This window comes from Lepidochelys kempii, chromosome 8 (assembly GCF_965140285.1).
Source record: "Lepidochelys kempii isolate rLepKem1 chromosome 8, rLepKem1.hap1, whole genome shotgun sequence".
Classification (NCBI taxonomy): domain Eukaryota; kingdom Metazoa; phylum Chordata; order Testudines; family Cheloniidae; genus Lepidochelys; species Lepidochelys kempii.
The window spans coordinates 99,399,779-99,426,124 of record NC_136387.1 but is presented as its reverse complement, the minus strand read 5'-3'; the positions used below and the strand labels follow the sequence as shown (position 1 = coordinate 99,426,124).

The 26,346-nt window shown below is 38.1% G+C and overlaps 1 protein-coding gene across 1 annotated transcript in view; it reads right to left on the bottom strand.

The window, feature by feature from the left end:
- The window catches only part of AGBL4 (AGBL carboxypeptidase 4), a 1,393,122-nt gene that overhangs the window by 993,659 nt on the left and 373,117 nt on the right, over positions 1 to 26,346 (bottom strand). Inside the window, exon 4 of the mRNA XM_073357770.1 lies at positions 1,404 to 1,498. Within this exon, the coding sequence (XP_073213871.1) occupies positions 1,404 to 1,498 (95 nt within the window). The remainder of the gene's footprint in view (positions 1 to 1,403; positions 1,499 to 26,346) is intronic.

The window sequence follows — 26,346 nt, the reverse complement described above, 5'->3', positions numbered from 1 at the left end:
ACACAATTAACATGATTGTACATGCAGTAGCTATGCACCAAATGATTGTTATTTAATATGTATTGTAGTAGCACCCATCCAGGACTGACCACATCCTGCTAGGTGCTGCTCAAACACATGGTAAAATAGGTTTCCCTTGTCCAGATGAACTTACAGTCTAACTTAAGGCAAAATTGTCATCTTGAGTGATTAAAATGAAAACATTTCTATAGGAATGCATCTTATGGCAACAAAAACTGAACATTATGGAGGTGGAAATCTTCTAACAGTTGACATATTTAAGAAAGGTAAATGTATAAGAGTCAGATGACTTGCACATGCAGATCGCTCAAACATTTATTTTGAATTAACCAGTTAGGAGTAATGACTGTAAAATGTTCTCACTTTGCTGAATTTGTAGGGCTAAAGCCAATATAACATCGATGCATGTTTCAGAGCACAGGCCACTTCACGCCAGGTCAAGAACCATTTGTCAGAGCTTAGATTCTTTGTGTAGGCTTCCTCACTCTAGATTCTGGAGGTGCTTCTTAGTTAGACACTAAAGGTGAAATCCTATCCCCACTGAAATCAATGGGAGTTTGGCTACTGACTTCAGGGGAGCAGCATTTTACCCAGTGATGCTTCTTTGGCAGCACGACATCACTAGCGGTATGTAGAGACACTGTACCTGTCCAGGACACAGCAGGCAGAATACCCGGTGGAGGAACATATGGAGGATGATGGCCGCAACATACTTCCACAGGCTGTAGCATGCATCTCCCCACCACCACCACCACCCAGTTCCATGTTTAGACTGCCAGACACTGCAGAAGGAGATGAGGGCATTGACATTCCATTCTGTGGGGCACCCAGCACTGCCTATAGCACGAAAAGCTGCCACCATTTTGTTCTCACAGACTGCATATGGCAAGTTTCTGAATGACCCCAGCACACGTGCATGGGGAGGGTAAGAGCTTTGCACAACTTAGCATACTTCAGCGGGGGAATGATGCTTCTGTCTCTGAATGATGAAGTAAATTACTCTTCACTTATGGCCTAATTCTGCAATCCAAACTAGGCAAATCTCTTAGCTACTTCTTGGAAGTTTTGTATGTGTAAGGACTCTAAGACAGGCTCCTTAGGTTTGCATATTATTAGTAGTAGATATGTTTATTACGTGTCATCAAACAAAAGTACAACATCATATGTGTGATATTTGTGTGTGTGCATTTTTATGTTGTCTATATTGTACTGTATGTGATCAAGTCATTTCACCTGCTGGTGTCTTAGTCAATCCATTTGAAATATGGCATTAGATGAAAAGCATTACTTCACAGATACTCGATACTGCACCTGAACTCAGGTAAGTGCCAAACAAAACAAAATTCTTCTGGTATTAGCAAAATTTTAGAATGATAATTTACCATTTTGGTCTGCTTGTGGATTTCACCATAGGAGTCATTCCATCACGATAGAGGCTTTTTGTTTTACTGAAGTTGACAATGTTGAAAATTACCCTCTGAAAAACAGAGAAAAAAACCTCAGTTATAGTCGTTATGAACTACAATCTGTTCTGTACAAAGCTCTCATTTGCTTTCTGTATAAAAGCATAAAGTAACTACATACATGCCTACACGATGTTTCATAGATGAAATTCAATAAAGACAAGTGCAAAGTACTTCACTTAGAAAGAAAATAAATCAAATGCACAGCTATAAAATGGGGAATAATTGGCTACATGGCAGTACTGTTGAAAAGGATCTGGGGGTCATAGTGGATCACAGGTTCAATATGAGATGTGATGCAGTTGTAAAAAAAGGCTATATCATTTTGGGACATATTAACTTTCTGGAGTCAATATAAGGTACAGTATATTCAGGGAGCTAATTGTCCTGCTCTAGCTGAGGCCTCACTAGTTCTGAGTGGAGTACGGTGTGCAATTCTGGGTGCCACTAAACTTTCAGCTAGCGTAACTCCCTGGTGTTAAGGGGAGGAACACCTCTCTTTGAGATGCATGCTTTTACTGCAGCTGGTTGAGGTGGGGGCAGAGGTTGTTACAAACATTACTGATCAAGCCACATATCTGAGTGACTGAATATAACATATTCTGCTCATTGAGCTGCTTTTTTATGGGTCATCATGAGCTCATTTTTATAATTTGCTCACTAAGCTATGTGCTTAATTTGTTAATTTTTATATTTTCTATTTCCAGTATTTAGGTTGACTCTTTATTGGATGTAACGTCCATCTTGTGAAAGTTCTATTTATTCCTTATCTCTTACACTTAGAGTGCACAGCACAGTTCTTTCACAGGTGTGTTCAAACCTTTATAGGTACTTGGTTAATTTTGTACTGTATGTACAAGCATTTCATTTTACTTGTCTGAGGCTTTTTTATTTGTTATATAGCTCTGCTTAATTTGTAAAAGCAAATTAAGTTGCAACAAATCGGTATATTACTCTGGATGTTTGCATGGAGTAAGTGAAAAAAACAAGTTCACCAAACCAATTGCTTTAACTTTGGAAACAATCATGCCACTGTTGGAAAAAGTAAAGCTGCTAATTTTGTGACGTGCTAACTGACTCATAGCAGACAGCTGGTAGAAAATGTTCTTATTCCAATCGAGCTGATTTTATATAATGAGTTGAGCAAATGTACACAACTGGATAAGCAATGTATATAAAAACAGTAATATGCAGTTCATTTAACCAAACAGTACAGAGTATAAAATTTCAGCCACTAATGTTCACAGTCCCATTAGCAGTTAACAATGTGTTCAGTCCTTTCAGTATGGCATAGAGCTAGATTGGCAGGACCTAAAATTCAGCCACTATAGAACTGAATTTTATCAAAGTATGACACTGAATTAATAAAGTACAAAAATCAAAAGCACTAAAATATGCAGCTGAATCAGTCAAGTATTCTTAGCGATAGTTAAAGCAGTCTATGCAGCTCAGTCAGTGAAGTGTGCAAAAAAATGTACCTATAATGTACACACCTTAACCAGAAAAATATGCAGCTTTCTCAATAAGCTATGCAAACGTCTCTTGAAATGCAGTACTGTCATACAAGTTAGTGATACAGTAAGCAAACATTTGCCAAACAAGTAAAATCGGCTGCTGGTGTGATTTTTGTCCTTTTTTTATGTTCTTGATTAATAAATCATAAAAACAAGAGTAGGTATACACTGTCCACATTGAATTGCTATTTTCTAACCACCTTGTCATTACTTGCAGGCTTTTTATTGCTTCTGAGAGGTAGTAATGGGTGACATTGCATGATTAGTGCAATTTCAATACTCAACTCGTTTAAGAGCATAAACAAAAACACTGATAGTAATAGAGGATGCTTAAAAAGAGACTGGCAACTGATGTAGAGGAGACACACACTGTGCTTCAATGAGTGGGCCAAATAAGGTGAGGGTAGCTGATAGGTCTTTTGCCCTCGCCAAGATAGGGAAACTGCCTTTCTCTAGCATGTGAAGACTGTTCCGGGGGACTGGGTGGAGGAAATCAATTTGTGATTCAACTTATTCTTTGCTTGTGTTCTCAGCCATGCAACAAGGGACTTGGATCAGGGGATATACATCAGCTACCGACTTGATGGCTCCTTCTTTGATCTTCAAAGACTCACTGCTAAGAATAAGACACTGGAGAGGCTTCTCGTTGAGGCATTTTTTGCAGATGCCTTGCCTTGATTGCTCATAGACAAGACAACCTTCAGGTCATCGTTGCCAGATTTTCTGAAGCATCCCAGCTCTTTGGCCTCACCATCAGTCTTGGAAAGACAGAGGTCTTGTTCCAACCAGCACCTCATTCCAATGTCCCAGTGCCAGCCACCTTCTTGCAAGTATTTGGGCAGTACCATCTCAAGTGATGGTTCCCTTTATAAAGAAATCTCCTCCAGAATTAGTAAAGCCAGCCAGGCCCTTGGCGAACTTCGAACAAAAGTTCTTAACCAAACACAACATCCGTCTCTCTACCAAATTTAAGATCTACAGTACAATGGTTCTAACATCTCTCCTGAGATGTGAACTCTTTATAGAGGTCACAACAAACAGCTTGATCAATTTCACATGTGCTCCCTCCACTCCGGAATGAGCATTCGCTGGCAGGACAGAGTGACCAGTATTAAGGTCCTTGAGAAAGCAAACACAACCAGCATTGAGGAAAAGTTATTGACAGCACAACTTAGGTGGACCAGGCATGTCATCCGAATGGAAGACCACCGTCTCCCAAAACAGATCTTGTATGGGGAGCTGAGTCAGAGCCAAAGAAAGAAGGGTCATCCATGTAAGCGCTTCAAAGATAATATGAAGAGCAGTCTCCAGTGGGCTGGCATCAATCCCAAAGAACCTGAGCAAATGGCTCAGAACAGGAGTCACTGGCAGTCTCTGACAAGATCTGGGCAGGATCAAGTTCGGGCAGGATCAATGAAATTATCTCCAGGCTCCACGTGAAAGGCACCACAGAGCTGCATCAAACATCATTGATACAGACTTCCCGTGCCTTCAGTGTGGCCAACTCTGTGCATTAAGATTCAGACTGCGGAGTCATATGCGTAGCCATTTATGAGAACTGCGACAATATCGTCATCATCAAAACATCCTGTAGCATGCAGGGTGAGCAGTAAAGTTTTCCCACAGTGCCCCAAGGTCCTAGGGATAAAGTGGCCATATTTTGAACAGAAAGGGGGCTCACTAGGGACTCTGGGATATGGTTACTTTGACTTGGGTCTGCACACTGCAGCATGGACATCAGTGCCCTGGGTTGGACCATGGGTTAGAATGTTGTAATGTACGGTTTTACAATCTAGATGCTCAAACCCAGGGTTCCCTAATACGGGTGAGCTGACTTGAGTCCCACCAACCCTGGGCTTACATTGCAGTGTAGCCAGACCCTAAATGTTTCAGAATCCAGCAGAAATACTTCAGCCCTTCAACCATCCAAGATACAGGATTTGGGCACTGTGCAATGGCACTAAGTGGGAGTCTTTTAGATGAGATTTTAAAACCTGAGGTCTTGCACTCTGCATGGACATTAAATATCCCATAGTATTTTGGTAACTGTGGGGATTTGCCCTGGTGCTTTAGACCAAATTTCTCTCTGCTCCTACCACTGTTATGTAGCCTGCTGTCCATTAGCTGGTTGCCAGTGTTGTCAACTATCATGAATCGTACAATATTTGGTGCTTTCCTTAAAGTTCCAGCTCCTGAAGTCATGAGACTAAACAAGACTCAGATTTTTTTTAAAGAAAAAACAAAATTGCCAACCCCCACAGTGGCAGAGAAATATTGAAAATATGACCTAAGTGTACCATAAAGGCTAAAAAAACAAAACAAAATAAAACAAAAAAACCCCTTTTAAAAAAAGTCATGGTTCTTAAACTAATCTCGTGACTTGATGCCTGACTCATAACTTTTGATGCATGTAGTTGGCAATACGATATCGCTGCCTCCCCACCAAACAATGGTGCATTTCTGTGGATCTGTGTGTATTTCATAGATTTGGGGATCCTTCAGGATAAAAGGTGTGATATAAAGTATATGCTTATATAAGATAGTGAAGGAACCCAAAAATGCAGATTCAGTAACTAACAGCTGAAGTTGCCACCAGTGGCTGAAAACAAACAGTACACTAAGTATTGTACAAATTTCCTAACAAAGACTTCTAAAGGTTATTTTTTTTTGACCTTTTAAAATTTAATTAAATACCTTTAACATTTTAAAATAACCAATGTATTCTTTCTTCCTGTATAGGAAACAAGTCTCCTTTCAAGTTTAAAAAGGTTTAAAACTTTATGGCATTTAGTCCTTCTCCTTCCACCCCCATTAGTTAACAAATATTTAACATCTCTCTGCTGTCACAAGGAAAGAAATTCTCACCTACTGAGGGATGATGTTAGGAATCATACAGAGCCCTAGCAGATTTGTTAATCAGCTGCACCTGTGTTTTGTTACCTGGAAATTGTCAAGTCTTTGCACAGGTACTGAAGTCTTACAAAGATAATGAAAAGAAAGGTTTACAGCTTGTGAATTATAGGATTTTCTCCCTCACTGGAGCTCTCATTAAAATACTTAAAGAGGAGAGAAGGTAAATTTTACACATCACATATACCAGCATTAAAATAAGACAGATTTTTAATAAAAATAAATGCTGTTGGATGTATCTCAATACCAAATATAAAATGATCAAATTTATTATTGCAGCAAAGTATTTGATATGATGTTCTTGGCATGAGAAACTATGACTAGTAAATGAAGGAGGAGGTATTACCCAATATTTGTGTATTTCAATAAATGGCACATAATTACTTTAGAAATATAAAATGTTCTTCAGAATTAATTGCCAGTTGCATAATGTTCCCTGGCTACCAGCTCTTTCTGATGAGGTTTCTGCTTGTCTCAGAACTAATGCAGTTATGCGCGCGCATGTACACACACAGGAATTTCAAGATCCATACAGGGCACAGCCATCGATTCACAGACATAATGTGTGCAGAAGGGATTGTATTGATGAGATCAGCCTTATTTCACACAAATTTTATTGGACTGGAATACTATGGAGAGGGACATCTCAGACCCACCCCTTCTTGACCAAAAAGCGCACAGACTGTGACATATAGCCACAGAGGCGATTCTGAGTGATCAGAGGATGCACACGATGGAACTGCTGCTCCCATATTCAAGGCCCTGCACTAAGTCTGGCTCCCCTGTATGGTCTATCAGACCCAAAACATAGTGAAGAAATAAGAGGGTTGGTCAAAAATTTTCCATCAAAAAACCTATTCTTTAACAGACCACTGGTTTATGATGAAAAAACTTTCACCCCCACCCCCCCAAAAAAAATCTTTCCACAGAAAATTTTGACTTTTCATAAAAACTGAATATCCCAAAAGCAAAAGTTTTGGTTTCAAATGAAAACCAAAAAACAAAAACAAAAAAATGGAAATGCTGCTTGGTGCCTATTGGGAGTTGCAGTTCTCTTCTGGACTGAGTTTCCCAATGGGACTAGATCTCCCATGATACATGAGGGTGAGGGACTCCTGTGTTGCACTAAGGTGGCTTAAGAAGAGTCTAGGAGCATGGTGCATGATGGGAGATGTAGTCCAGTCCAAATATTCAAGTTTAAAGGACTGACATGTAATACTGGACATTCTCAAAAGAAAGGAATGGAAGATAATAGCCACCAGTTGCACTAAGTGTTAGAGAGTAGAAAAAAATACATTTGTGTGCAGTCATTTTGCCCAGCACTAAAAAAATACAGAAGACAACAGTCTGTGCCCAAAGGATTTCACACTTATAATCAGATTTGAGGAAGGCACAGACAAAAAGGGTCAGATCCATATGACATGAAGGCTTGAAGAGTGTGACAGGAGATGTTCCAAGCGTAATGGTTGGCTTAGAAGAAGCTGTGAAGCCAAGAGTGAGAGGAGGATAAAAAAAGCACTGTTAAGAAGAAAGGCTTGGGAGAAGCATTGCCAGTGTTTGCAGTGTATTTTGAATTTTTGCAGTTGATGTATCTAGTAGTTTAGGGTTATGATTTTCCTTCCTAGACTTTCATGCTTATCATGGGAATCTGTAAGGGCAGGGTAAGCGGTTATAGTGTTTAAGAAGCTGAGAGGTGGGCATATGGGGGAGAGGCCCAAAAATAAAATAAGTAAATTGCCAGTCTCTTCATTTCAATGTTTCCTGCTATGTTGAGAAAATGAAGTCATTTTAACATGCACAACCAATGCTTTTTGGCCATAAGAGGGCTTGGTAATCTTGACAGTGTTGCAGTCATCATAGCTTTACAAAGGTAAAAAGCTCTAACAATTTCTTCTGTAACTAGATACAGATAGATTTTCCATCAGTGTTATGCATGCTTACCTTTGATTTCTACCTATTTATTTTTGCTTCAAACCTTCACATGGAAAAGCAAACTCTATTTTTACAATTTGGATCCCTCTGCAACACAGAGTTGAAGAGCAGTGATGGAGTGCAGGATCTTATTCCACACACAGTTCCTTTGGCAGTGGTGGCCACATCCTAAAACAAAATAAACTCTCCCAGTTGCTCTACAGCACTGGTACTCTTCTTAGTATCAGTAAATACTTATAAAGAATTGGAAATTGGGCCCTATTGTGCTAGGCACTGTGCAAAACACTTAAGAAAAGAAAAGAGACAATCCCTCTCCTGAAGATCCTACAACCTTCCTTTTCAGGAGTAGATCTGTTGCGGTTCAAATACAAGACAGAACAAGGCTTTAAGCAAGCAAGCAGGCTGGTCTGCCGACGGGCTGGTCTCCTGTCAGCTTTCCACCCTCTCTTTTATTCTTTCTCTCCCCCCGCGCATTACATACTCCAACAGATGACAGGAATACACTGGCTTTGTTTAATATTCTTATTTACCAATATCTACCGCATTCCTTGCTCTCGGGCCTTGAGCCCAGTCCTGGGAGGCTTCCCACGGTTCATGTCATCTGGGCGAGATTCCAAGGTTCATGCCCTTGAGAGGAGCCGTGTGTGCACTGCTCCTACACAACACTCCAGGTGTGCCCTGAATGTTGCCAAGTGCATGAACCCCGCATGAATGCTACATAGATCAAATATTTCTACAAGTTCTTTTCATCATCTGAGGAACACAGGTAGCATGTGTGCTTTTATTCTCTGCAGTGGACTTCATAATCCATGCTATTGTGACTTTTAAGATAAATTACACCAGTTGATTACCCTGACGGGCACACGTGGGGCCCGTGGGCCGCAGGTTGCCCACCACTGGTCTAGATAATACTTAGTCCTGTCATGAGGGCAGAGGACTGGATTAGATGAGCTCCCAAGCTCCCTTCCAGTCCCATGATTCCATATGAGATTTATACTAGTTGAACAGCATCTGTACCTCTCGATGATCATTATGAAACAGTAACACTAGGGCTGCAAAAGATGCTTACATTGAAATTTCTAGGAAGTACAAAGACAGTTTCCTTATTAAGGGATGGAGTTCTCTACAGAACTCGTGACATCCACCCCTTGTCAAGATACCCCTTGTCGGGAGGTAACAAATCCTTTTCTTTACACTGTTCATCACAGCTCTACTCTGCACATGATTTTTTCATGTCTGATTTACTGAAAGGGTGAGAAAAGCAATAAACAATAAAAGCCAAAAGGATTGAACTTACAAGACAACCATATTTTGTTCATGTTTTTAACTATATTACCCTAACTATAGACCAGATTACATTATATTTTACAAGAATATTGACAACTGTAAAACCTATCAAAATATAAATATCAATTAAGATACGGTTGAATTATACACATAAGAAACATTTTCTTTATTAAACAGTTTTCATAGATTGTTATTTCAAAAGAGTTGTCTATATATTTACTTAATCTTCTTGCTAAATTTAAAGGAGATATTCATGGAGATGTTATATTATCTCCTTAACAGCAGTAAATTACCAGAAAAACTCTAAGATATTTAGCTACAGTATATGAAAACGTCTAAAGACAGCTGGGGAGATTTAATCAGTGTACTCCTTATTCAAAAAGTGCTGGTTTACATAAAAAAAGATTTTTAATACAAATATACAACAATTTTGAACGACTGTACTTATTTACATCTGTTGAGGGACCTGAACTAGCATTTGAAACTAAAGTAGCTTATTTCTCTGTGAAATGTAAATGTGAGAAATACTTTTGGAATGCTCTTTTAAAAATTGATAGCGTATTATTTTACAGAATTACAGTACATGTGGATCTAAAGTGAGAGTTGTCAAACGTAGCTCTCTCTTGTATACAATCCCTGAGAAAAATTGAAAGCCATGCCTAGAGCAACTAAAGGCTATATGACCAAAAATATTTTAGAAATATGGGTAGGATATTTTAATTAATTGTATTTTAATTTAATAGGGAGTCATATCTAACTTAAGTGTTCATGGCTTTTCTCATGAATCTTAGTTGGGTTTATACTGGCACTATGAGAAAACAGAGTTTTGGCAAATACAAGGACTCAGAAACTTGACAATTTGTGTAACCAATTATTTGATTTGAACTAAGGTGGTTCTATGTCAGGAACAGAATGTACAGAAATTTAGAAGGCTTGCTAGAAAACTCAGATAAGTTATTTTCTTGCCATTTTATAATTTTCACATGTACAAATAAAAGATTAGCAGTTAACTCTGGTCTAAGGTCAAGGAGGCTATTGTCTCAGGGAACTGGCATTACATATTTATTCTCTGAATTAAGCCTAATTATGGCTTCTGATTTTCAGCTGATTAGATAGATAGATACATACCCCATAAAACATTGGGAAAACACCAAAAATGGTTATTTGTATCTGAGGTCTTGTCTACATGGAGCAGTAATATTGACTGCTAATGTGTTGCATATTAATTGGTCCATGTAGACAGTGCTGGTGTGCACCAATGGTTCCCTACTGTGCTTTAATATAGTGGTGTTTGAAACAGTACTACATTAAAGTGCACTAGGGAACATTACAAAGAGTTTATTCATTACAGTATATACAACTGCAAAGAGTAATGACAATTTCCATCCCACCATCAAGCTCAGTCTGGACCAGTCCACACAAAAGATCCACTTCCTGGACACTACGGTGCTAATAAGCGATGGTCACATAAACACCACCCTATACCGGAAACCTACTGACCGCTATGCCTACCTACATGCCTCCAGCTTTCATCCAGACCACACCACACGATCCATTTACGATACAAGCGCATTTGCTCCAACCCCTCAGACAGAGAGAAACACCTACAAGATCTCTATCAAACATTCTTTCAACTACAATACCCACCTGCTGAAGTGAAGAAACAGATTGACAGAGCCAGAAGAGTACCTAGAAGTTACCTACTACAGGACAGGCCCAACAAAGAAAATAATAGAACACCACTAGCCATCACCTTCAACCCCCAACTAAAACCTCTCCAACGCCTCATCAAGGATCTACAAACTATCCTGAAGGACGACCCATCACTCTCACAGATCTTGGGAGACAGGCCAGTCCTTGCTTACAGACAGCCCCCCAACCTGAAGCAAATACTCACCAGCAACTACACACCACACAACAGAACTACTAACCCAGGAACCTATCCTTGCAACAAAGCCCATTGCCAACTATGTCCACATATCTATTCAGGGGACACCATCATAGGGCCTAATCACATCAGCCACACTATCAGAGGCTCGTTCACCTGCACATCTACCAATGTGATATATGCCATCATGTGCCAGCAATGCCCCTCTGCCATGTACATTGGCCAAACCGGACAGTCTCTACACAAAAGAATAAATGGACACAAATCAGACATCAAGAATTGCAACATTCAAAAACCAGTCAGAGAACACGTCAATCTCTTTGGTCACTCAATTACAGACCTAAAAGTGGCAATTCTTCAACAAAAAAACTTCAAAAAACAGACTCCAAGGAGAGACTGCTGAACTGGAATTAATTTGCAAACCGGATACAATTAACTTAGGCGTGAATAAAGACTGGGAGTGGATGGGTCATTACACAAAGTAAAACTATTTCGCCATGTTTATCTCCACACCCCCCCCCCGCACTATTCCTCACACGTTCTTGTCAACTGCTGGAAGTGGCCCACCTTGATTATCACTATAAAAGGTTCTCTGCCCCCCCCCCCCCCCGCTGGTAATAGCTCACCTTACCTGATCACTCTCGTTACAGTGTGTATGGTAATACCCATTGTTTCATGTTCTCTGTGTATATAAATCTCTCCACTGTATTTTCCAATGAATGCATCCCATGAAGTGAGCTGTAGCTCACAAAAGCTTATGCTCAAATAAATTGGTTAGTCTCTAAGGTGCCACAAGTACTCCTTTTCTTTTTATATAATATATGTTATTCATTACAGTATATGAAAAGAGAAAGTCCTGAAAACCCCCATTTTTTCCAGCATCTGGGAATTTTTGAGTTTTATGTAAAGATACACCTTGAAAAATTAAATGAATAAACCTGAAAAACAGAAGCCCTAATCATAAACATGGAATCCTGATGTCCGTTAAAGTGAGCTCAAATGGCTATTTCAGCACCAAAATGTATCATGGCAAAATGTCACTGTATAATACATAAACTTCCAAAGGAATTATATGCACAGAGAAGTCCTAAGAAAAAGCCACAGCAATTCAGTTCTCTCTGCTTCTTTCACCCCTGGGACGACCTTTCACAATAAGAATTGTCAGTACCTTATTTATAATGGCAGATCTCAGGTTTGATTCTGGCAGCTTTTGATCACTTGATGGACCAAAAGCTTTCATATACAGAATAATCTGCTGCTTCTTTGGCATCCTGCAGTGTGTTTAAACCTCAAAAGCAACTTTTAGTCCCAGTAGTGAATTACTGAAGCAATGTAAACAAAACACACACATCACAAAATGATGAACATCTCAAACAAAATATCTTTGTCAGATGGATGACAACTTCACATTGCCTGAAAAGCATCTGTAAGTAACTGTAGACTGTAAATAAAATTCTGGTTTACAATCTAAAAGTAAAAAAAACCCAAATTAATTATTTAAACTTTAATACAGTTTTTTGGAAATGCATGAAAAACATACATAAATAAATGATATTTTTGCATATGTTCAACGTTCCGTTCCCTGAAGGTAGCCTCCTACACAGGTGCACATTCCTGGGTCACACTAGTCTATGTAACAATGTAAATACAAGATAATTAGAGAATTGTCTTCAAAGAAGCTTTGTTATTCACTTTATTGATGTTATGTAAACAAATAAGCTTTGATGAATACGTGACAATGACAGTTGTCTGTCAGTAGAAATTCTTTCTAGGATGGATTATATTGATTAGGTAACAACTTTATACAGATGCAATATATAATTAACTTTCTTAGAATTGAAATGTAGAGCAAGTCAGCTTTTTCCCCACCATCTGAACAGATGCATGGTCAAGAGGAAATTCATGTCTCCCCCTCCAACCCCCTCCCCAACGAAAGAAGTAGCAGTAGTGTGCATAAGAGATTTTAGCACAAAGATTCAATAAAATTGGTTTGCCACAGTCATATTTTCAATTTTTATAAATCCCTGGAGCTGTTGTAAGGTTACTATGGATGCCACAAAGCACTGGATCTATGCCTCAGTATAACAGATATCATTTATTGTTTTTGCAAAGAGCCTAAATAAAACACAATATTGAAGACTGATTGGCTTGGTAGTGCAACCTTTTAATACTGGCTATAACTACATTAATATACAAACAATTGCTACAGCACCATCATTGAGGAAGTAAGAGATCGGGGATGTCTGTTTCTTGTGAATTTACTATGGAGTTAAATAAGCAATGTAACTGAATATAAAGTACTATATTTTCAGTACATCCTTTAATCAAATAAATATGTCCATCAGAAATGTGATAAGTTTGGACAAAATCCAAAGAGATCTGAGTATACAGCTGAGTATTTTAATGGATTTACAAGGCGTTTATTCAAAATCTTTAGACACATGCATGTGTGGTACAAGGCTCCTTTCTGACTAAATCTAGACCACTACGATGAGAAATAAAATTTGCTAAACTTTTCATTTTATAGATAAGTGACAGTGTACTTTATTCATATGTATAATGTTCATATACATTATGGACTTACCTATATCCCGGTCCTTTACAGATCTAAGATGCTTTATATATTGCAAAATATTAATCCACATCCTCACCTATACTCTTTCCATGGAAGTCCTACAGTTTATGTTCTTTATGACAATAAAAATGTATAACCACTTTAGAAGTAAATTTAGTCATTGAAATATGAATGGGAAACGAAACTAAGCAATGTTTATTGCCAAATAAGTGTCTGATTATCATAATTAAGGAACATTTCCAGTCTTTTTCATTTAAACAACTGGAAAATAATCCCCTTTTGTATATTGAATGCTATTTAAATTAGAACTATTCAACAATTTGCATCATTTCGCTACAAATATTTGTAACCATTCTAAATTAGAGGGAAGCTAAAGTGTTAGAAGAAATGATATTCACAAAACTGGGGAAAGACTACGAATTCAAAGGGCTCAATTCACTCCCAGGTTCCACAGAGAGAGAAGTTCTGCAATGCCCCAACAATGCACCTTGAAAGTGGAGCAGAGCTAGCCACAGAACAGAGGCAAACATGGAGAGAGATGGCATAGCCCAATCGCCGGAAGTGTTTGCTGTTCCAGCATGCCCTTACTAAGTCCTAATGCTGCCAGGGTCAACAATGCAAACATTTCCTACCCTTGCTACCTCTGTTTGCCACCCCCACTAGCACAGGAGGGTGCTAACCTCACCACCACCACTGACCCTGCACAAGCAGAAGTGAATCCAGTCCAAATACCTGATGATCGAAGAGTCAATGTTGTATTAAGAGCACATACAGAAACAACGAAATTGCAGCATTTAGTTATGCTCATAGAAATCGTATTTAAGAAAAATGCAAATATTTGGAAGCCAGGGAGCTATTTTAAAGATCTGCTAAGAGTATTCACACCAGGAGATGGTTTCAAACATCAACGGTTTTGAAAACAGAAAACAGAATCATCAGCCACTTCAAGCAGGTCTTGCCGTGACACCAGAAAGTCAATTCACTCAGTTTAGCAGCATTCAATTCTCCAACATTTTGTTCTGGGTTTCTGTCAAGTTATTTCAGGCTGTGAAATTGTCAGGAATGATGGATGACTATCAGCCTTCTGCTATCTTCTTGCCTTCTCCTTAGAGATTTGCGGCTGCTGACTGCAAAGCAAATCCCTTTTCTTTTTTTTTGCACAACATGCCAAATGAACAACAGTAATTATGAGAAAGCCTACACTACAATTATTTTAGCACTTAACTTTGTATTGACATCTGTAAGAGAGAGCTCTTTAGATTGATTAGCAATGATATAGCTTCCTGCCTTTATACTGTAGTTTCAATCATTTCTTTACATGTAATTTTAACAGAAACACTGATTTTCCATCCCTTACTGTTTTAAAACTATAAATTGGATTAATTGTGGAAAACTTCTAATATTTAAATAAAATTAGTAGCCTATCCTAATTGTACCAGTGTTTCATCAAACTGTATAGTACTTGTCATACAATCAAAACCAAACAAAAGAACAATTTAGGGATATCAAACAGGATTTAATTAAGGAAGGGGCAGAAGTTTTATTATTGTTCCAGTCCAAACTTCGTATTCCCCTCCCACATAAATCTTGTTTGTCACTCCAAATTCAGCCCTGGTGTATATTGAGGCAAGTCCATTGAAAGTGGCATTAAATCTGTTTACACATTGATTGAATGTGATCTCAAATCTGCAAAGCATTTACTACTGGGCGTATGAGGAGAGTTTTTGTTTTTAGCATTTTCTTTTCAGCTGTATCTTACCTTTTTTGTTTTATTTAAACAAATGTAGCTAAATTTCTAAATAAAAAGATCAAAATATTTCATTTCTAAAAGACCTAAAGGAAGCATTTTGGACTTTTGATTTTTTTTCAGCTGAAACTGTTTGCCAAATTCAACCCAAATTCACAAATAGTTTGGTTGATCTGAAACTACATTTTTCAGTGAAACTATTTGTCCAACTTTCAAAGTAGCAGCCGTGTTAGTCTGTATTCGCAAAAAGAAAAGGAGGACTTGTGGCACCTTAGAGACAGTTAGTCTCAAAGGTGCCACAAGTCCTCCTTTTATTTGTCCAACAAATTTCACCCAGCTCCACTTGTGATGGCATAGATTGGGACATTCTTCAGACCCACAGCAATTATGGCTCACTCAAGTTTTTCAATTGTGTTCAAAATAACTGCACCATTCAACATTAACAATTCAATAGCAATATCAATAAGCCAATTAATTTGCATTGCTCTCCTTCACATTTGCAACCTTTTCAATCATACCCTCTCAGGTCAGGACAATGGGTGCCAAGTGGTTAAGAACTTGACACTAAAGGATTTAAACAGTAAGCCTCACTGTCCTATTTTAAACAATATAGTATAATTATAGAGCATTTAGATAAAATAACCCCAGAAGGAAAGTATTTTTACTTCAGCAACCATTACCACCACATTCTTCCGTAGATGCCCCTCTGGGATCAGTTTTTGGTCCATTTTATGTTTGGTCAGTATATACAGTTTATAAGTAGCTAAAACATGAACATACAGTAAGTTGATGAAAATGACCATTTTGCTGCTGTCCTAATCTTCCCTTTGTTAACTATATTGTTTCCTCTGGATTGCTCATGAATAATGGCTTCACATTCCACACGGAAAAATAATGGTTTCTTTTCTCTAGGAAAAAAATTAATCCTGGTCGTAATCTTAAAATCCATTCGGTTACTTTACGTTGTATCCATCAGATTCCTTGGAATCCTGAGGACTTTCAGCACACATCAGCATTTACATGAAAAATAAGGTTTCTGCTGTACTGAAGTTCTCATTAAGAATTGGATGTTGTCTCATAAATACATGCTAGTGGTACAATCAAGAATTCACGTTTGTATTTCATCTAGACTACTGTGATGCAAATTCATCACATTTTTATACTACTTTACAAACTTAAATCTTCACAACTCATGAGCAAGAAAAAAAGTTTAAATTTTTGTGAACTTTTAATGCATAAAAGATTACCCCTTGCAGGCATAAAGGAAGAATATCTTGCAGCTGAGGGCAAAATTTGCTCTTAACGTCTCTAGGGCGCTGAGTCAGCAACCCTTACAGTAAATAATACTTACACACATAAACAGTCCCATTGACCTCAGTGGGACTACTTGCTTGAAAAAGTGCTACTTAACACGGACATGGGTGGCAGAAGTGGGCCCTAAATTTGCCACCAAATTACTCAAAAGACAAATGTTCTTTCTAACAACTCACACAAAGTCAGATCAAACACTAAGAGTAAACTGCTTAGTCCAGAGAGTTGTAATACAAGAAGAAATGTAAAATTTTATTCTTGGGGCATCTAATTTTTGAAACAATATCATTAAAACTAATACTTAGATTATAGAATAGATTATAAAGCCTTAAGGAACCACTCTCATGATCTACTCTGGCCTCCTGCATAACACAGGCCATAGAACTTATCTGAATTAATTCCTGTTTGAATGTAAATTAATTCCTTAGTATGTTTTAAAAGGCATTTCATATATTTCTGCAGTAGAAGTTAATGTAAACACCTAATCAGGGTGGATTAAAATAATTGTAAAATAATTGTTTTTAATTTAAATTTGAAATCATGACAACCTATCTATAGTAACCTAAGCTTATTATGATCTAATGAAATCAATTAAATAAATAAAAATATACTCTGTATCAATTAATCTTCCTCAAAATTTTAATGAGTTAAAGGCTGGTGCTGTTGTAATTATACATACACAGAATCGGGGGGAAACATTTCTGAATTTGCAGATCAACTCAAAATATAAATGTGTCACAATGTCAGGTACTGCATTAAATATATATATTATTTTCAGGTTTTACAATGGAGAATGCTGATATTTACATTTTTTTCAAAATGTAAATATTTTCAGTTTCTGTGGTGCAAAAAAGTGTTTGCCCTAATAACTTTTCGTTCCAGTTTAGCTAGTAAATGCTGGGAGATTTTTTTTCTTCATTTGAAGTAGTTTATTCAAGGTTCAGAAGCTGATTGGGAGTTAACAGCAGGAAAGGTTGGTTTCCTCTTCCAGTCTATTCGGAGGGAGAGGATAAGATCTACTAATTGTGAAAATTTGGGGGATGTGGCACCCTGATTTAAATGGGAGTTGGGCAGATAACCTGTTTGGCTACTGGTGAAAATCCTATCCAGAGTCCTATCCTGTCCAGATAGGACACCTATTTGCATCTTGAGAGATCTTTGAAAAATCTGACCCTGCTGACCAGAAACAATCTGTCAATTCACTAACTAGTTAATAATTAATTTGTGTAATAAATCAGTTAGTTTTAAATGTAAATGTTTGGATAAGAAAATAAATTTATGTAGCCAAAACATTGAAGGTAGTTTGATTTAATTAATACAAATAAATTTTAAAAACACAGTTTTTATACTTTAAATTTAATTCCAATTTCCATTCAACTGCAACATGACATGAATGCCAATTAAAAAGTGTCTAGTAAACAAGAAATGCATTATTCACCTTTTGCTAATATACTAAAAAAGTAAAAATTAAGAATCTAAATAAAAAAGCTATATAATTGCTTAAATAAATGTGTATGGATATAGAGTATCCTCCTGATTACCAAAAAGGACAATCAATTTTAGTGTGAAGGCTGTATTTGATTGCAAATCAACATTTTAATGGTTACACTAATGAGAATGAAGATTTCTTTAAAAAAATAACCAAAAAGTACAAATGCAAAACAAGAGTAAAATCAAAGACTGAAATCAAGTTTTCCTGTTTGCTGACTTCAATCATGATTAAAATTGATGATTTAAATCAATCCACCTGCTCCCAATAAATGTCCTGAACATCCTTTAAAATGTCTTTAGCCAGGATGTGGAATATAGCAGCTGAATGTCAGAAAGAGCAGTAACAGACATAACACAGTCTTCTAATGAGAGTAAAATGTGATTTATACAATGATCTCATTACCTAGAAATAAACAAACCTCTTCTTGCTTTATCTTTTAGACTTAGTTTATCCCTGTTTGCTTTATCTCCATTTAGGTTTCAACTTTAAACAGAAGCTTTTGTATCCAAGTACTGGAGCAGCTACTGAGTTTGTCTGCAATACTTGCATGATAGTAGCAGTTTACCCTGAAATTTCCCATTTGCTGCCAATTGAAGGGTACTGCACAAAATCATAGAATAAAGACAAGGATTTGCATCTCAACCATCAAGAGAATCATTTGCTCACGAGGAAAAGAAGTTACAATGTCTAATCAAGTATTAATTTATCCTTCGTGCATTCATAACTTGTCTTATACCATTGGTAATACTGTTTGTGTGTGTCTAAAACCTCACAGTCACCCTGTGCTCCTTTCTATACAATAAAGGCTCATCCTCATATTTGTGATATTACAGAATCTGACACCTGTGCTGTCTTAAATATGCATAGAAATGGAGAAAAATTGATCTTTGTGTGCATGCCTGTCTATAGTATATGGAAAATGTGCAGGGAAGGGGGAGAGAAAAAGAAACAGACAACAGTCTTGTTGATGCATAGAATGGACACCATTAAAAGTGAACTAATATGCTGCCATAACATTGAGTTTATTGTGGTATTTCCTGTGTATTGAATATATATCACAATAAGGTATTTACACTGTATCAGAGTGAATGTTCTCTCAATAATGGAACCTATGCTAAAATGAATGTATCTTAACTCATCTAACATGGTCTAGGGATTTGGAGATTCTTTCGGGGAAAGAATAGTAAACAGGTGCTTGTGGGGGCTTCCAGGCAGCAGAGAACACCCCATAAACTTCTTGGGCAGTGTGGTTATTACTACTAGGGAGTTACTGAGTGGCAGGTATGCCCAAATCCACTTCTCAGACCTTTTGGCAACAGCATCCTTCATGTCACAATCAGTTCTCATGGCTCACAGCTGATGCTCAGTTTTTCAACATCACAGATGTAACTACCTGCAATGCCCTTCCAAACTCTGCATATTTATGTGCTTTTAGAGTGTGTAAACATGCAATATCAACATTCCCCAACAAAGCCACATGAAATATGCAGAAACAATCAATCATTCTCGTCCTCCAGACCTGGAGGACACCTCCTGACCCCCTCCACTGCAATTCTAAAAACAGTGAGGATTCCTTCTACCACCTTTGAGCCCTCCCCTACCAAACCCTCTGTGACCTTACACCTGCTCCCACTTGGATGTTTCCATTTTCGATACTCCAGGCTACAGTCCTAGAGTATCAACTGGAGTTTGGATGTAGGTGCCAGAGACTCCTCGCGGTCATGCAGCAGAGGGAACAAGCACAGAGAAAAGTCATTAGCTCCTTTACATGCTGTATGTCACATGCAGATGGCCTAATGCAACCCCTATCCTTAGTCAACCTGGGTTATGAGCTCTGACTGATCTGATTGTAATCTCTGGGGGGCACCAGGACACAGGGTCAGGTTCCAGCTCCTAACACAACCAGCAAAAGAACAGAGCAGGAGGCTTTGAAAGGTGGAATTGTGTAAGCAGGAGCTCCTGCTTTTGCATGTTGGCAGAGGCTTCAATGTGCTGCCAGTATTCTGCCTCAAAGAGCAGCTACTGTTGGACCACTGAGAGCATGGGAAGTCAGACATCTGGGAAATCAGGCCCGTGCCATTCCCACTACATCCTGAAGCGTGCCCCAACTCTCTTTGGCAGCAGACCCCATCTGAGATCTACACGTACAGCCAGGAGCTAAGATCGAGGAACCCATGATTAATATTGCCCTGACTGGACCAAAGGCTTACATTTACCATAAGTTTTTCTTGATCCTATTTGATACATACAAGGTGGAAATCAATATTTTCTCTCACATGTTCCCATTATAAAGCAGGAAACATAAAACATTTTGGTTTGGAAGACAGACCAAAAAAAATAAAAAGATAGTGGATCTCTTTAAATAAGATCATCTCTTCTTTTCCCCAATCCACAACAACTTATTTTTCTATAACCAAAGAAGAACATTTTCTATGTTAAAAATAGTGTTACAGTTAGTTATAAACGCTTAGGGTTTATGCTGTTCTTTTGCAATGGTCTACTACATTTAATTTGTTATTGTTCAGTGGCATTTTTCAAACGCACAATGCCAGAGACATGTTGACACATGTTCATAAAAACAAACAAGGAATGACAACTAGAATAATAGGACAGCTCAAATATGAGAATATGGATGACAAAGCTGTATTAGTAGGAAGAGACCTGTGTTTAGTCTTATAATTCCTGGAAATCCTATGGATCTGAAAGTACTCGGTCCTACCATCGGTGGTTGGACAGAGACACATATTCAGAGTCTGCGTGCAACAGACTGTTTTCCACACAGAGGGTTCATTCATTAGTCACATGCCCTAAGAAACCACAATTTTCCCCTCGAAAACAGGAAATGAACCTCTACCATGATAAATTAGTTATAATTTGTATTAGGTTTGTGCCCTATGGCTCATCCTGAATAAGAGTCCCATTGTGCTAAGCATTGTACAAACACACAACAGAGATGGTCCCTGATCCAAAGGGTTTACAGTCCAAGAAATGAAAGAATGTTTAATGTCTTCTGCACAGGAATTTCTCATTCACACACCACTGGGCACTACGCAAAAAAACACAGATTTATTTTACTTTTCCTTGTAACTTGGGGATGCAACGCTGGAATCCCAAGCTTCTTCAAACAGGGAGAAGTGCTTTGGGGATGGTATGAAGCCGCCATATCTTTGGTTTCAAAAACAGAAGACTCAAGAGCACATAAGGGTTACCTTCCTGAATACCCTCTGTTATCATTGCCCAGAAAAGGGGATTTGGGAGAGTGAAAGGTGAATATAATTAGTGTACATCTCTTCATGATGAACTGCTATTCTATGTTTCTTCATTCATATTACAGCTCTTGGTTAAGTTTTCCCCTCACTCTGAGCCCCAACAATTGAACACTTTGCTGCAAAATATATATATATATATATTTTTTAATGAAAATTTAGATGCCAGCCCTCACAGCTTTGAGCCAAATCTTAAATATGTGACCAGAATGTTTGTTCCTGAGTCTCCTGACAAGCTGAAACAATAGCTCTGTGTGGTCTCAACTTTCCCTTTCATCTTAAAGATGTCAATATTAACTATTTCACTTTTGTTAATTTTAGCAGAAACACCCAGCAAAGGTGCGTACACCACAATCTCCAACTGCCCCCTACCTAGCTGCTAAAACCTACTCTTGCCTCCGGACAATTTTTGCACTGCAATTATTCAGGTCAATAGTAAAAAATCTGCAGCACCATGAAAACAGATAATGTGGGGACCACAAAACTGATTATATAAAAAACAACCACTGGGGCTATTGTAGTGATCATACTGCAATTACACTTTAAAATTGGGTCTTCTGTTCTGGGTGAAAATACCAGTGCCAGTGGTATTCCGTATTGTAAGGGAATTTCAATTAGAACAACATGAGGCCTGTTGGGTTCATTTCGCTGAGGTTTGTATGAATAATTTTCCAGTAGCTTCTGTCAGTACATGGCTGCTCCGGGTTACAGTGTGTGAAATTCCCAGGTTCACACCTAGCTTCTCATTCTTTTTATTACAACGTTTATGTGGGTGGGGCTCTAATTTACATCACTAATTTACATCACATCTAATTTACATCATCATAAGACACTGCAAGGACCTGAGCAAGAGACGCTCTGAAAAAAAGTCATGCTAAAATTTTGTCTAGATCCAAAAACAGGACCACAGCTTTATTCAAGTGCTAGAACAGAGCTCCCTGAGGAAGAATAGGGAGCCCATTGACTCACAGGAATCTCTGTCCACAGCTACCTACATTCAGGGTGCTTGTGCCGCTGAGACAGCTGAGATACTGTCTCACTCAGACATGTATTTGTTAATATGTTAATTTAACCACACAGTTTCCATTTTCCAGAAATGAAGTTTCTTTCACCACAAATTGTGTCACATAAATTCCACTCAGGTGGTCTAGTCTAGTGAAACATCGGGACTTTCTTTAGGTAGTTTTGATGCATCAGGAGCACATTAAATTAAGTCAGTTAGTGAAAATATATGCAACTAAAATGGGACTGTAGTCAATAGTCTTTAAGCTGGTGTCCTCTGACTACAGATCAGATGGAGTGACAGCATTTTACCTGTAATCTCTCAAGAAGACTGGGGCGGGGGAAGAGGCAGCCAAGCTAATTGCTGGTGCCTCGTTCTGGCAGATGTCCAGTGACGGTACTCCATAGGGAAGGCATCCAGTGACCAGATAAATGGCCTCTTAAAGGACTTAAAAGGATGTGCTGGATAAAAGAACAGAATGGGGGAGGGGATTTGGGGACTCCTATGATTGGTATGGCAAGGAGTCAACTCCCCCGCATTCTTATAGCCCACCTTAATCCTCCTATGACAGGGGTGGATGGTAAAGTTGAAGCCATGGGTTGGACTGGGGGGACCAAGATGGGAAATGAAGGAGGACTGGTGGAAGTCCCAGGTAATGATTTTAATAAATGTGGATTTGCCTGCACTGTACACTTTATCTGCGGGATAGTCCCAGACATCTATATAATAAAGTTGCAGACTGATTAAAATCTGTATCAAGTGTCTCCTGTCCTTCTTTTGGTATAGCCAGACACTGGGACTGTAGTCATTTAGTCTTTAAGCTGGTGTACTCTGAATACAGATCAGATGGAGTGACAGCATTTTACCTGCAATCTCTCAAGAAGATTTGCTGAAAATAATTAAATCTGAGCGCACATAATAAGGTAATAAGTTAATTCTAATCTAAAGATATGATTAACAGTTAGTGTTTCAGCCTGTTACTTCTATCTATAATGTTTGAGTCCTGTTCCAAGCTTTGTGTTAATTAGAAAGTCAAAAATTAAAAGAAACTTGATTAAAAAGGAAATTCAGACAATTTAAGAAACATCTAGCAACCCCTGTGCAAGCAAGTATAACAGGATGTTTATCCCACAGCACACAATACCATTAACAGATTACTACTCCATTCCCAGACTAAAGCAGAGGAAAATGTGAGTTTTCTTAGCATATCCAAATTACAGAGAAACATGTGCGAAATAAATTTGTTCTTTACCAATCCACTGTGAAAATTTACAGTATTCAACATTTCTCAAAATTTCCTATGACTTATATACAGTGGGTGGACGAATAGTTATGTAGTAGGATGCAGTATAAAACAATCTGTAATTGCTTCCAAAATAAGAGCGGATGGATCTTTAATTTTTTTTTAAATAGAAATTCTCCTCTATCCCCATCAGAGCATGGTGCTTTATAAGTTTCAATGATTGCACACTATTTTATTTTTCTGACATTTCTGTTGGGGATTTAAACTTCTGAGGTTTTTCAGAGAAGTAGAGATTGGGTTACTCTTACCTGAGCCCTTCTGAATATGTGTTTTGGTAAAATTCATTTAACGCTTTAGAAATTTCTTTATCACCTTCATGAATTTTAAAAGTTGGGTACTTAATTTTTTTTAAAGACCACTGTAGATGTCTTCCTTACCTAGTAGGATGGGAGTCTGTTGGCTTTGTTGCCACATGTAAACAATCTTTGTTTCTTGTTACACCACTTTTATAATTTAGTATCGTACAGAATGTTCTGTATGTTAAAGTATATATAAATATTCTTAATCTCCTGTTTGCTTGTATTGTTTTTCCAATTCAATTTGAACTTTTTCAAGATCTTTTGGTTTCTCGTCCCTTAACTTTTTTTTCCCTGTCTGGATGCACAGTTAATTACAGTATAAAACATTCTGGGACACTGATTCACCACCTCTGGAAGAATCCTTTAGCACTGCTTACAAAGTACAACCTGCACTTCCTCATCTAGCTGCATTTCATGAGTTTATCTGGCACATTTAAAGGAAGTGAAGAATAGGTTTGCTATTTACTCATGAAATAACTAAGAGGATACAGCGGCTGTGTAAAATATACTATCTTTATAAAGTTCATATAACAAGATATAGGGAGTCATTAGCAATGTCACCAAAATTTCCCGCCAGCAGCAGTTGCTTAATAAAGATACTGTGGCAGCAAAGACCATTGCTTGAGTTCATGATACACAACTAAGGCTGTGTTGGAACTGGCAATTGTTAGAGCAGCAGACTCCTGGGTTTTTGTCTTGACTGTCACCGATATGCATTGAGAGTCACAACTTCTGTGCCTCACCTCCTCATCTGTAAAACAGGAAAAATACTTACCTGTCTCCCAGGAGTGTTGTGAGGCTTAGCTAGTTAGTATTTCTAAAGTACTGAGATTGTTGAAAGAGTCTATATAAATGCAATTATTATATTACTAATAAAGCATAAAACTGGGAAATAAATCAGAGGAGGAAAGAAGAATGGTTCTTGTTGCTAAAGCACAGGAATTCCGAGTTCTAGGCTCTGAGAATGTTTACAGGGTATATTAGTGAACACCAGCCGGGTTACGAACCCTAGTACGCCCCAGCATGCTGTGCACTAACTGTCCATGTAGACTACTGGCAGACAAAAAGATTTCCTAGTGCACACTGAGGTAGTCCCACACTACATCAACATGTACGAAGGAACTTTTAGTGGGCGCCAGCAGGATCCATAGGGACAGTCTGGTGCGTACTAGAATTTACACCTCAGCTGGTGTACACAAATGTACTGCGTAGCCAAGCCCTCAACTACTGTCGTCTTGTTTGAGGCAGATAGTCATTGTGTACCTCAGTTACCCCATCTGTAAAATGCATCAAATAATACAGCCAACTTCAAAAGTGGGAGATTTTATTAATGTAGGTGACACATTAGGAGATGCTCAGATGAACGGTGCTGGAGAAATTCAAAGCATTCAGGTAAAATCCTGGCCCACTGAAGTCAATGGGAGTTTTGCCATTGACTTCAATAGGGCCAAGATTTCACTTTTAGTTTTAGATCCATGTGAAAAAGATGTTGCTTAGACCCAACAAAATCAGGGGCATCTTTCAACCCTGCAACAAATAGGCTATTAGAGCAGCAAAAGATGGGTTTCCCATCCCACAGTGGCCTAGAAGAACCTTACCAAGAGGAGACTTCTCTCCACTTCCACCACAGCCACAAGAGGAGAAAATCTCCAGTGAATGTGAGCTAAATATTAGAAACATGTACGGAATAACATTTCAAACAGATGTCTGAAGGTACTTTTAGCAGGTACATATTTTACAGACTCTATTTCCAACAACACCTGCCTCCTTCTTCTCCCAGAGGGAGCAAGTCCTATGACTCAAGAGTGGAGAGGGGAAGAGAGGGTGAAATAAAACAAAAAAGGAAAAACAAAATCCAGCAATCCTACATGTGATGCAGAAGAAAAATAGTTCATGTTAAAATGAACCTGATGTACATTTTTAAAGCTTGGTCACATAGGTTTAAAGTATAATCAGCTTTGCCAGTAAATAAGCAAGTGACAACAGAAGAGGGCAGGATAAGGAAAGGACCAACTCAAGACATGCCTTGGAAAATGAGAGTCTACAATTAAGAAATAAACAGTAGCAGGAGGCTTCTCTGTTTCAGTTGCCGATGTGTCTACATGATTTATATATGATAAACAATATCACAACAAACTAAATAAAAACATTCAAGTTTATGTAGCTGTGAGTTTGTACTTTTCTTCAGTTACACAGTGATAATTAAGAGAAGACATTTGAAACGCCCACTTAAAAAACTGAACATACATAACACAGGGTAGAATAACACAGAACTTAATAAAGATGTCAGCTCCATCTAAAATCATAATTACTGTGTACAACTTGCTCCTGAGGG